The 13,724-nt window shown below is 32.9% G+C and overlaps 1 protein-coding gene across 1 annotated transcript in view; it reads left to right on the top strand.

Annotated features, from left to right (window-relative positions):
- Dmd (dystrophin) overlaps window positions 1–13,724 on the top strand; it is a 1,456,297-nt gene that overhangs the window by 799,146 nt on the left and 643,427 nt on the right. Inside the window, exon 38 of the mRNA XM_026777353.1 lies at window positions 742–974. Within this exon, the coding sequence (XP_026633154.1) occupies window positions 742–974 (233 nt within the window). The remainder of the gene's footprint in view (window positions 1–741; window positions 975–13,724) is intronic.

Here is a 13,724-nt window from a genome sequence, read left to right on the forward strand (position 1 = left end):
AAAAAACCAAAAAAAAAAAAAAATTATAGACCTTGCTTTTTCTTCGCTATTATCTACTACTTTATTGCCAAACCAGAAGATAAAATGTGGCTTTGGGGGAGCCTAGGCAGTTTGGATGCTCAACTTGCTGAACCTGGATGAAGGTGGGCGGTCCTTGGACTTCCCACAGGTCGGAGAACCCTGATTGCTCTTCAAGCTGACCAGGGAGAGGGACTTGATCGGGGGAGGGGGAGGGAGGTGGGAGGCGGTAGCGGGGAGGGGGCAGAAATCCTTAATAAATAAATAAATTTAAAAAAAAAATGTGAAGTGTCCCCACTGTAAGATGCAGAGAGTTTCTTCCGACTAAATACTTTTATTATTCAAGAAAATCTGAAATCAGAAATATGACCTTATACAATCTTTAGTTTTTTATTTTCTTCTTTGAATGGTCAATAAATAAGTCTTACCTAGAAATTTCTCAATAGTTTTGTTTATAAACTTCACAAACTATATAATTCTTACTGAAAAAAATAAATTTTTAAAGCATGAAAATAAGTTTAAAAAATTTTAAAGATTATTAAACATTTAAATGTTTTCTGATATATACTCTATAAAGTATCCGCATTGCTAGATACATTGTGAGATGTCTTGACTCAAACTGTTGGCTATCAACTAATATTTCTTTATTGTTACTGAAAGTGGCTTGTTTGCATGTTTCTCAAATTTTCTCTCTTCTTTTCTTCCTTCTTTCAAAAACACTAGCTCCTGGTCAGACTGTTACTCTAGTGACACAGTCTGTGGTTACCAAGGAAACTGTCATCTCCAAACTAGAAATGCCATCTTCTTTGCTGTTGGAGGTACCTGCTCTGGCAGACTTCAACCGAGCTTGGACAGAACTTACAGAATGGCTTTCTTTGCTTGATCGAGTTATAAAATCACAGAGAGTGATGGTGGGTGATCTCGAGGACATCAATGAGATGATCATCAAACAAAAGGTATGGATAAAAACAATAAGTAGAAAATCTGTAAGAGATTTTTCTTTAAAGTGCACATTTTCACTTGACATGTCCCTCTCCTTTATGACTTACCACCAGTTTTTAGGCTACCTTATTTTCTGTTTGCAAACACGCTCCACGCTCTACCCTGACAACCTAAATACGATCAAAGGCATGAATTAATTGTCTGAAGGAGTCATAATTTAAATGGGGAAAGGAGAAATGAGGTCCAAACATATAAACCTTATAAGTATAGGTGGTTCCGTTAAATTATGTAAATAATTGTTTTTTTTTATCTTTACTACAAAATAATTTGCTCAATTGAGCTGGTTACATTTAAACTATTTGTTTTGGCACTGTGCAGTCATAACATATTACAAAGATAGAGATAATAATCTGGGACTTGCTTATTATCCACTTCTCTGAATTGCCTGTACCAGTATTCTACCTCGAGTCATAAGGATAATTGAGAGTTAGAAATAAATAAGACAAGTAACAAAGTACAACATATTTTAAATAACCTGGATCTCAGTATTAGGTTTTATGCTTCCCCATATTCAAATAAGCAAGCTTTAATAATTCAGCATCTCATTTCTCACCATCATTGAAAATCATTTACTGAAATTACCCAATCAATTAGAAACTCAAGAATTCATTGCTATAAATGTGCTTTACCTAGATGCTACAACTATGCTATCTGTCTTTTCTTTTTCTGTGGGTGCAAAATGCAATTTTGAAAGTTTTATACATGGTACTCATTTCACTTATAAAAGCACTGAAGAACTTCTAAAGAAACAATAAATTGTACTGAATGTGTTTGGATGTTACAGAATTGTTTTCTTTCTTTTGAAAGTCAAGGAAGGAGCAAGCCAGAAATAGGGGAACAATAAAATGAACTTGATGATTAAGAAACAAGTAGCGTTTAAACTACCTTGAAGCTGATGTGGTGGTTAATAGTCACAGGAAGATTCTGAGTTCAAGGCCAGCCTCTGTTGTATAGAAGACCTAGCAATATCAAAACAAAACAATTTTTAAAAAGTACCTTGTACTCTTAAGAACACAATTGTGGGCTTTTCTAGTTGATTACAAATGACATGACCATAGTCAAGTCATTCACCTCATCTTTGTGAATGCAGAGCCCATAAAAGGCAACTCTATTCACGTTTACCATATAATTATAGATACTTACATAATAAAAGATTTTATTATTATACATATGAATTTACACATTTTTGTAACATTTATTTGTACCCACCTTTATCTTCCAGAAAAAGGACCTGAGACTCATAGGTGTCCCGTACACCTAGCAGATATCAGAAGTAATCTGATTATTGTCTGAATCTTACACCTGTATTCTTCCTTGATATGTATACTATTTGTATTAATAACTGTAACTTAAGTCACAATCTACTGGTTTATATGTATCTTTATACATAATCTAGGTCAGACCCATTACTGATCATTTTGCATCTGTACTGGGATGATACAGGAAAAAAATATTATATCAAAACTCATATCATTGTATTGGCACTTCAAGTAATATCATTTATTAAAAGTAGTATGCTATGATGCTTAAAGTGCTGACTTTGGAACTTTGACCTAAGTGGCAAAGCTGTAAAAACTGTGGTAAGTTATTCTACGTCCCTAAACTTCAGATTGCCTAAGTGTGAGATGTAGCTATGACTATGAACTATACAGTTTGCAATGGAAATTATATTGGATAGTGTATGAAAAATGTTTCCATCTTTGCATTGATTACTTTGAATATTAAACTACTCTTAGGAATAAATATTAGTTTTTATGGCAAACTCTAGAAAGCTTCATATTTGTGTTTTTTGAATCATGTTACTGACACTATAGCTTCATGTAAAAGTCTGTTCCTTTGTGGTAGTGGGCAAAAGAAATTTAAGTGATTTGTGATGGGTTCGTGAACCCAACTTTTTGAGAATATTATTCAGTGTTATCCAAAAGAATTAGTCTTTTCTAGAGGGATCTCTTAACTCAGTACTCTTCAAAAAGATATATAAATGTAGTCCAAGAGGTAATTTAGACAAGTTCTCACAGAAATAGAGTAGAGAGCATGAGAAAGATGCCCAATGTTATCCTTTTCTGGATAAATAGTAAGGATATTTTTCTTGCTTCATTTTTTGTTTTAAAAATAATTTATATATACAATTTTAATTTTTGCATTTCATATATTTACTCCTTTTTAGCAAAGAAAAACACTCTAAGTAGTGTATGTGCATACATACGCTATGCATGTGTCTCTCTGTATATATATATATATATATATATATATATATATATATATATATATATATATGAGAGAGGGACCAATAAGGAGATGTGAATTGTGAATTCTAGGATTTTATTATACTAGAAAATAAAGAACTTAATTATATAATTTTTAAACAAACATAACCACCATTAATAGTTTATGTGTGAGAAATGAGGCAACATTCCAAAAAGCGTTTTTAAGCTGTAGTACTCTGTAGAGAAACATTTATTCATATGTTACTTTAATATAATTTTATTGAGCTGTTACGATAGTTCTCATAACATATAATAAAGTGTAGATTTAAAAGGTTGAAATAAAAAATAATACTGTAAGGTTATTGTTTACCTACCTTTCTATTAAAGTGAAGAGACACCATGAACAAGTCAACTCTAAGAAAATAAAGCATTTAACTGGAGGCTTGCTTACAGTTTCAAAGAGTTAATCCATTATCATCATGGTGAGAAACAAGGAGGCATGGTATTGGAGCTGAGAGCTTCATATCCTGATCTATAGGCAGCAGGCAGAGAGAAGAGAGAAAGAAGGAGAGGGGGGAGGGAGAAGGAGGGAGGGAGGAAGGGAGAAAAAGAGAGAGATTGGGTTTCAATGCCCACTCCCAAGAGCACTATTCTCCCAACAAGACCAAACCACCAAACCTACTCCATCAAGGCCACAGCTGCTAATCCTTCTCAACAGTCTATCAGCTGGGAACCAAGCCTATGGGCACTGATCTCATTCTAACAACCACAGGTGTATTTTAGAATAATAGCTACAACATGTTTGTCACTCATAATATGCCAGTCACTGATCTAAATATGTTTCGTATAGTATTTATTGTTTGCAATAATTCTAGAAAATGAATACAAATACATAGTTGAATGCTGTGCCCAAAATCAAGAAAGGGAGAGTGTTTGGATTTAAACTGGAGTGGACTAGTTCCACAGTCCTGATTGTTAAATATGGTTTTCTATTCCCCTTAGTTTATGTGGGTGATAATCTCAGGATTTATTCTAGTGAAAATTGAAAACATAGAGAACATAATTGGGAATAACTTCTTAAAGAAGTTAAGCAAAACATTGAAAAGGAGGTGAGAATTAATCATTTAGAGGAAACAGGGACAGCACAAACAGAAGAAATGAATTATTATTTCAGAGATGAGTGAAAGAAACTTGCCGGCACAGTTGTGATTTGATGTCCCTGAAATTAAGGTTATTATTGAAAAATCATAAGGCTGAAAAGACAAGAATAAGACTAAGCAGTGGGGGGTCTGTGACAAACAGGTTTCTTTGAGAACCTTGGCACATGATGACCATCCTTAAAGGCTTTTAAACAGGAACATGATATCAGGAAATATAATTTGGTTAGTTGTTTCTCACGGTCCTTTGAGTACAAGCAACAGAAATTATTATTTTATTAAATGGGAGAACATAAACAAAAGGATTAGCCCAAAGGCAAGGGCATATGGCCTAGAAAAAGAAAACAACCTGGCTACCAGGAACTACTTACATCTCCTTATAATACATTATTTTCTTCATTCTTTGTGACTCTGTGGAACCTCCAACTGAGTTAATTGGGCCACACCAGTCACCTAAACAGAGAAAAGCAGAGAACCTTAAAAGTCCAAAGTCTTTCACATTTAGCCAGAGGTAATTTACTTTCAAGGAAATTAGAATCTATTGACATTAGGTAATATAAAGATGCTGAGCAATAAATAAATAATCAAAGTCCACTGACCTAAGATAAGAATATGTAGAGTAGGTTAAAGGGCAGAGCAAATATGGTTTATTGAGAGATAGTACTCATTACATAGCAAATGGTTAACTTCCTCAACTGTGATACATCCAGACCCAAAATAAGAATAACTTCTTGGCCATTTACCCATGTGCAAATTGCTGGACCATTTAATTCCATGGTTTCAGTTTTGGTAAGAGTAGATTGATTGGTGGATAATATGAATGACATGTGGTTTGAAAGCTCCAACTTTAGCATATTGCAATTTGGATGTGGGTTATGATTTGTAAGTGCAAGGCACCAGAAGTTAGGTACAGTGATGTGAGAAGCTACATTAAGGCCCAGGAAGAAATTAGGAATGAATTTATAAGATCCAGATAATAACTTAATCATTCATTGAAATCATTTATTAGCCTCAGAATTGCTACAAGGATATAGCATTTGAATGAGTTAGCTTTTTGTAGCTTTAGACTTTGAACTTTAAAATTATATATTTTATACAAAGCTTTTGTGCTCCTTATCATAAGTTTTTTAAATTAAATTCTTATCTTTAGAAATGAGGGGCAGCTAGAGATTTGAAATACAAATAATTTTACTAAGTGAATTATGTTACACAAATGAAGATGAAAGTTAAAATTACAACTTAATTAAAAATGAATGTGTGGCCATTTGAAACATTAAGTAACTCTACTGATAAAGTCAAACAAAGAAGTAGACCATTTTCTTTCAGAGGAATAGAGACTCATTATGTACAAATTCAGCCTTTCAAAGAAGAATTTGAGTGAAGCTCATACTTTACTTTCTGTAAGTTCAAAATAATAACATTTATGGGTTTTAATGTGTATTTTGGTATCGTAAGAATCTGATTGAGATTGGAGCTTATTCTTGTGGGTCTCTGAGAGATTTCATATGCTGCACAACAGTCACCTTAGGCAAGGGTATTGATTATTCAGGTGTTTGTGTTCTTTCTAGGAAAACAGTTCTCCATCTTTTAGCATCTAAGTTCTTTTTTGTACAATCTTATGAAGCAGCAAAATTGTGCTATTCTTGTGTACACAGAAACTGCAAAAAAAAAACTGTAACTCGTCTGGTAAAATAGACTTGCAAATTTTGTGCTTCAATTATCTTCCAACAAATGAACATGTTTCCAGTAGACAGCTTATTACCCTTGGATCACTGCTTTGCATTCACTAAGTTTACTTTTCTTAGCTATTGTGAGCCAAATTCAGTATTATCTACACTAAAGAGTATAAAGATCCACGTCAGTAACATAATGATGAAAAAAGGAAAGACCCTTTAAGTGGAAAAAAAAAATCACGGGTTCCAAATACAAAGGAAAACAACTCCTATATCTTTTATTATAAGCTTTTTATGGAAAATGATGTCATATACATATTTTTCCTCAAGGTAAATAAGTTATATGAAACCACATATTTCAAAGTCATAAGTGCAAATACACGTCTTTGTGTATTTCAGTTCACTACATTTTGAAATGTTCTGTCAAAACATTACAAAGAAACAATGAATTGTAGTGTTTAAATGAGTTCAAATAAAGGCTAATAAAATATATTTTCACTGAAATGCCCACAAGATTCCCCCCAAAAAAGTTTGCCTTTGCTAATAGTGAATTCTATTTATAAAGTTCCTTGCTTGAGTCTAGGATCTCTTTATAGCAAATTGTTTTTATTATTTTCAAAGAAGGAGTATTCCCTAACCCATATTAACAAGCAATAAGGGCAATGAAATGTTTTCTACTTTAAGTTTTGAAAGGAATATAATGTTATTATATCCTAAATTTTAGTGCCTGCCTTTTGGGATTTTATGTTTCACCTTAACTTTAGATCCTTAAGGCTATTACTGAAGTTACAAAGTGTTAGGATGAAAGTTCTTCTTACCCTTAATGCTAGGGCAGACAGAGCTAATGTCATGTTAGGTACATGGTTATTTTATCCTTTATGTCTGTTATCAAGATTTGAAACTCCATATTAACAGCTCAATTTAGAATCAGGTAGGGGAACATAAGAAAAATTAATGGGAAAGAGAGCTATGCAACTTTATTTCTTTGTAGATGGTAATGAACCACTGCAAATTAAATGAGGCAATAATCATATGCCATTATAAATAGAAGCATTTTGCATATCTAGCCACACATTTCTTTATATGATTATGTACATACATGTATGTATATATGCATACATATTCAAAATTCAATATTTCTTGATAGTATTTTGATAAAAATTCACAGTGAATTGAAATGAAATACACAAAGAGATACATTTGTATTTGTGAATTTGAAACATGTGGTTTCATATAGCTTGCTTTTTTAAGAAAAATAGGTGTATATCCAGAAAATTTTTGCTCAGACTACGGTAAATAGTGAATAGTGGAACAGTATTTTTTTAAAAGAGAGAGGAAGGAAGCTAGGGCTGCCACTCAGTGACTGAGTACTTTCCTAACATGTGAAAGAGCCTAAATTACACCCAAACACCACAAAAAGTATATCAACTGTTCTTTAAGGACTTTTGATATAAGACTACATTTTCACTCATCTTTTATTTATTGAACACTTGGTGACACAGCTCAGTGTTATCCATTCTTAGACATTCAAATTTAAAAAGCTATAAACAACTGCTTATAATATAACCTCTTTAAGGAAAAAGAAATTGGCAAAAAGTAATTATTGCCAGGAAAGAAAAGAGAAGGAAAAAAAAGAAAAGAAAAGAGAGAAGAAAAGGAACTACGGGTTTTTCACTCAACTACCCATTAAAATAAATGACTACGTGAATTAATATTTAGTTTCTTTTGCTAACTACTTTACTTCTTTTCACATATAACATGATGCTGAGTTGTATTTCTTTTCACTTGTAACTGGATAATTTTCACTTGGTACTGCGGGAATGAGAACTACATTTTCTGTTGTATATGAATCATTTTACCTATCAGTAACTTCAGTAATTGAGCCATAATTTCCATAATAATCATAGTTGCCTGCATTTTGAAAGAGAAGAGGATATAACTATTTTCATGTAGCTTTTTATGAATTTATTTAAAACAATATTTGATTTTTAAAATTTATTAGAATCCATTTATTTATTTATTTATTTATTTATTTATTTATTTATTTATTTATTTTTGGTTTTTCGAGACAGGGTTTCCCTGTGGCTTTGGAGCCTGTCCTGGAACTAGCTCTGTAGACCAGGCTGGTCTTGAACTCACAGAGATCCACCTGCCTCTGCCTCCCAAGTGCTGGGATTAAAGGCATGCGCCACCACCGCCCGGCTTAGAATCATTTTATTCAATTTACAAAATAACTTTGACTCTAATCCCAATAATATAGAAACACCTTCAGGCTCTTTTTTATTTTATATTCTGCATAAACAAGTAGCATAAAATATAAGAATTATACATCTCCTAGGATGTATTCAAGGAAAGATGTATTTATCTCAAGAATCGAAAGATTTTGATTGTAATTTGTTGTAATAGGAGCGGCAGAGCTACGTCCCCAGCACCCTGGCTGCCTGGCTAGCTTATGCCCCGAAATAACACACAAACTGTATTCATTGAAACACTGGTTGGCCCATTTCTATCTAGCCTCTTCAAGGCTAATTCTCACATACTAATTTAGCCCATTTCTAATCATCTGTGTAGCACCAGTTTTACCGGGAAGATTCTAGCCTATGTCCATCCTGGGTCGGAACTTCATCGCATGCGTCTGCCTGGGAGAGGGGAGCATGGCGTCTCTGCTCCAGAGAGCAGAGCTGTCGAGTATGAGCTCACTTCCTCTTCCTCCCAGCATTCTGCTCTGTTTACTCCTCCCACCTATGTTTTAACCTATGAGGCCAAGCAGTTTATTTATTACTTAACCAATGACCTTCTTCCATCAGTAATTATGTATTTTTCCATTTAATTGTGGAAGAATAGTAAGCACTGAAGTAATTAATTTGATTACAGAATACTAAATTTATGTACATCCATCTCTAGTCTTACATGTAAACCGTCCAACTAGAAAAAATAAAATTCATGGGAAGGGTTGGAGTAAAAGAATATATGTTAGTAATTCTCATCTATCTTTTTACTTTAGATAGTTTATGTTACATATCGATCCTGATATACATTTTTAATGAAAATTTTCAAAATTACAATATTCATACATCTCAATTAATCACTGTTCTGAGTACCATGATTAATCTCTTGCCATCTTTCTCTACATAAGGCATGTAAGCCATCACTTTTTCCAATATGTTCATACATACCCCCGTTGGTCTTTTGATAACTATATTGATGATCAGATCCTCTATGGATGTCATAGTGCTTATCCTTATATAACCCCCCCCAATTCACTTAAATATCCTCACGTTCAAAGGTAGTCATGCTAGCAATTTCAACATCTAAATGTGAAGACAATGCTGTCTTTAAGTCCAAAGATGAAAGCTCTTTCTTGAGGAAGGAAAGAAAAACAATCACATAATGAGCTTAATATGGTTCACAGTAAGAACAAAAGGCTGTGGAATTGTCAAATGAAATTCATGCTTGTTTTCCTATCTCACCTTCAGCAGCAATTGTGAGAGTCATAGTATGTCATTACTGCTTAGTCAAAATGGAGGAAAGGTAGGAACTTACAAAGTTTAAGAAATCTACAGTTTTAGGCTCACATTTCGGGTCTTAGAACAGCCTTCTGTGGATAAGGGGATGACTACTAAAGAGAAACTAAATTGATTCTACTTTAAAGATAGAGAAAAAAAGAGTAATCTTCACTTGGCTCCTTCATGCTTTTATCCTCCATATAAAAAGTACTAAATTATAGGGAGAGGAGGACATAATCTATAGCAATTTGATCAAAGCAAAACTTTTTGTCATTTAATAGCATAGGACATAATAAAAAATCTTCTATAGATTGATTTGAGTGATAGAAATGCCAGAATTCCCTTTTACTCTGCTTACACAAGTTTTATTCTTTCTTTTTTAAAATTACATAATAGGCATTTGACACTAGAAGAGGGCCAGATGACAGTATTGGAGAGAATGGATGCAGGCAAGATGCTATCACTAAGGATGATTTTCAGTTAAAAAAAAAATGTTTGCTAAAAATGAGCGTATAGATTATTTTAGGATCAAGACACTTTTAAGATGAAAATCATGCAGCTATTTCAAGGTGTGAATTTCTTCAAGATTCAATTATGAAGTGATCACACCAAGGACAAGGTTCACACCCCCTCAAGTCGATTGTAATAAGGAGAAATATAGAGTAGACAAACTGCTCAGTACATTGAAGCCTTTGAGGAGAATTTCTGACGGTTCTGTGAAATATATTTGGATCATTCTAATCTTGATCTTTTAAAGCAATAATGCTATGAAATCTATTTTCCCCATTAACTGCACACTTTTTTGAAACTTTTCTACTTTGCTTGGCCTTTTCTTTTTTGCTGTTGGTGCTTTGTATCTTTATGTTTTAACACTTGAAATGAATTTAAAGCACTTTAAAAACAGGCTGACTACATATATGTTTTGAAAATACCTGATATTACTTTCTTTTCATTAACACAGTGGTTTTACTCAGCATTTGGAGTTTAATAGTCAGTTATAGAGGCATATTGGTATCTTTGTTTATTTTAATTGTGGATGTTTATTTTAATTGTTAAATTTAGCACAGTTTATTTTGGTGTTAGTCAATAAATGAAAAGTCATTGAGGATTAAGTTTACTACATTTAGAAAAAGCAGTTAAATATCTCAAACTCTAAGAATTTTAGAAGCTAAAGGCTTTCCCCACCAATCAACTGTCTTCAATTTTCTTTTGACTGGTTACATATGACAAAATTCTCACTGAAAATGGCTTATCTAGATCGGACAGCATTATTCTCACAATGTAAAAAGAGCTAGAATGATGCATCCCAGACTTGTAAAAATACCATAAACCACCACATATTCCAATTCTTTTCGCCACCCTCAGCCACCTTCCAAATGGGCTTTCTTTCCAATGTCATTGAGGCAGTTACTCTGCCTGCAGGCACCATGTCTGTGTTTTAAATGGAAGATGAACAAAATGGGCTAAGGAAGAACATATTCTAAGTAGGTCACTCTATTTTGAAGGATAACAAGACCTTCTAGTAGCCTCAAACAGAAGTCTACCTACTCCAAACTATTCCAAACTGCCAGGAATCCTGGGAGAGTTGAATATTTTATTGGAGTGTGTTTTTATATTTATAACTCAAAATGAGAAAATCAATGACCTTCTCTTAAAAGCTGTCTATTCTGAATAATATATGGGTTTCTTTTACTTAATAAATAAATATTGGATATTAGGTATCCAACTGTCTCTGCCTGCCAAGATAAATTGAACCAATGGATATTCTTTTTCCTTTTGACTTATTTCATATTAATCTAGCTAAGTATTCTGGTTCAGTTTATCATCTTAGTTTTCTGATTACAAAAATTGGTATGATGGCATAAATGTAAAGGGGTGATGCCACTACTCGTGTGCTATGTAAAACATTGGTTACTTTACAGTATAATACTGCCTTACAGAAGTCACTGACAACAGTGAAAGACAGAAATTGAAATACATGATCTGTAGTTATATTTTCTCTTCTATTCTCTAGGAACATCCAAACAATGACTTATACTAACAAAACTCTGTGAATCTGTGTTGTGCATTATAGCCACTAGCCATATGTGACTATTTTAACATCAGTTAACTAAAATTTTGATTCGCTTCTTCACTGATACTGGCCACTTTTCAAATGCTTAATAGCCAGTGGCCACCATATTGAACAACATAGATATGGGAAATTGCCAACGTTGAAGAAAATATCAGTAGTCACTGATTCTCACTATAGTATCCATTTACGTTTGCTACATACATCCAAGTAAAATTATGAAAAAATAATATGTTGTGTTGCACCTGAATCTTGCCAATAATAATTATTGCTTCTTAAATTTATATTGTAGGCTGCAAAGACATGGAATGTAATGATAAAATTTTTACTATGCTTCTATTAGCAAGATAGATAAGTCCTATAGATCTAGTATAGCTCAGAGCTTACATGGGATATCACATTGTATATTTAACAATTTACTAAGGGTTAAGTCATATTAGGTTTTACTCTCATATATCATTATGAAATTAATATTTCAGTAATCTTTGCTCTAAGCACTCTGTCAATAGTCTGTGAAGTTTATACCAGAATAGCATTTATGTTTCTTATTATAAGGAATCTACCAGCAATTAAAAAAATTCTTTTGCCTGGGATTAATTATCTGAGAGAAAGAACTTAATACTACATCTACAAAATCATCTTTATAATAATGGATGTTATAATATATAGTAATCTGTATAAAAATCTGATGACAATTTTAAGGAAAAGCATATAATATAGGACAAAAATTAAAAGAATCAAAAGATCTCAAAAAATTTTAGTATTTTCTTATAAAAATCTAAAATCATCATTTGTAGTTTTTCACATTCTGCTCAAAATGAGAAAGTTTTTCTCTTCAATGGTCAATTACAGAGAAGATCACTGGGGATATAAGAAAAGGACCATGAGTTCTACTTGCTATTTTCATCTTATTAATTTCAATTAACATTGTTCTGTTTTCTAAAATACAGAATATTTTAATAAATTCATATGCATTAATTTTTAATTGATATGTATTGATTGTGGATTTAATTTATTTAGATAGTAGGTGTGTATAGATAAGAAAGACGGTGTGTATGAAGAATTGGGCTTGTCAATGTGTCAGGTTTTTCAATAGACTCATAGTTATATATCCTTGATGCACTGGTGATTATTCTCATTACTGAAATCTTATAAGAAGCAACTTAGTGGAGCAGGGTTTATTTTGACCATAGGACTGGGAAGGTATGGGAGAGGGAGCATAAGCTACTATCTCACATATGAGTTGACCAGGATTCACAGGAAAAGGAAAAGAAAGAAAGCCAGGTCATAATTTTTAGGCCCTCAGCAATTCACTTGTTACATCAAGGCCCCAACTTGTAAAGGTCCCAGCAGAACTCCATGAGCTAACATCTAAGTGATTAAACAGAAGAATCTGTGAAGACATTTCCCATCCCCGCCGCAGCACTTGAAACTTCTGATGGCAGTACTCTCTGTTGCCAAGGGAACCCATCATGAGATGTGAAAGCTTTTATAACGAATGATTGATGTTCTTGCCTCTCATTTCATCATTTCAGAGAAAAAAAATCTTGTTTTGTACCTCAAGATGACCTTAACTTAGTGATCCTCCTACCACACGTACCCTAGTGGAGGGCTCAGGGGCATGCCTGGTTCATTTATTTTCTTTAGCTTCTCTTTGTTTAGTAGCACACTACTTCCTTATATAAATCATAAAGAATAAAATTAGAGCTAGTTTCCAAGCCCTAGTCTCTTTGAACATACTATTTCATGGCCAGGATTATGCTCTGTCATATTTTCCTTCTTATTATAATGCTTGAAACTTAGATATCAAAGTAAAAGTTGGACTGAACTTAAATTTGTGAAAAAATAATTCTTTCTTGACCAACTTTCATGTTGGTTTATATATATATATATATATTTTTTTATAGTTTGTTTTTTTATTTCAAAGAAATTGGTAGGATCTGAGATTTTGATTACAGAGAATGCCTTAGGAAGGAAGGAAGGAGGAAAGAGTTTTCACTTCCAATGACAGTTGATATGACTATGTCTTTTCTTTTCTTTCTCCTGTTTTCAAGCAAGTTTGGATTATTTTTAGAATTTGAAAGAATCTT

This window comes from Microtus ochrogaster, unplaced genomic scaffold (genome assembly GCF_000317375.1).
Source record: "Microtus ochrogaster isolate Prairie Vole_2 unplaced genomic scaffold, MicOch1.0 UNK58, whole genome shotgun sequence".
Taxonomy (NCBI): domain Eukaryota; kingdom Metazoa; phylum Chordata; class Mammalia; order Rodentia; family Cricetidae; genus Microtus; species Microtus ochrogaster.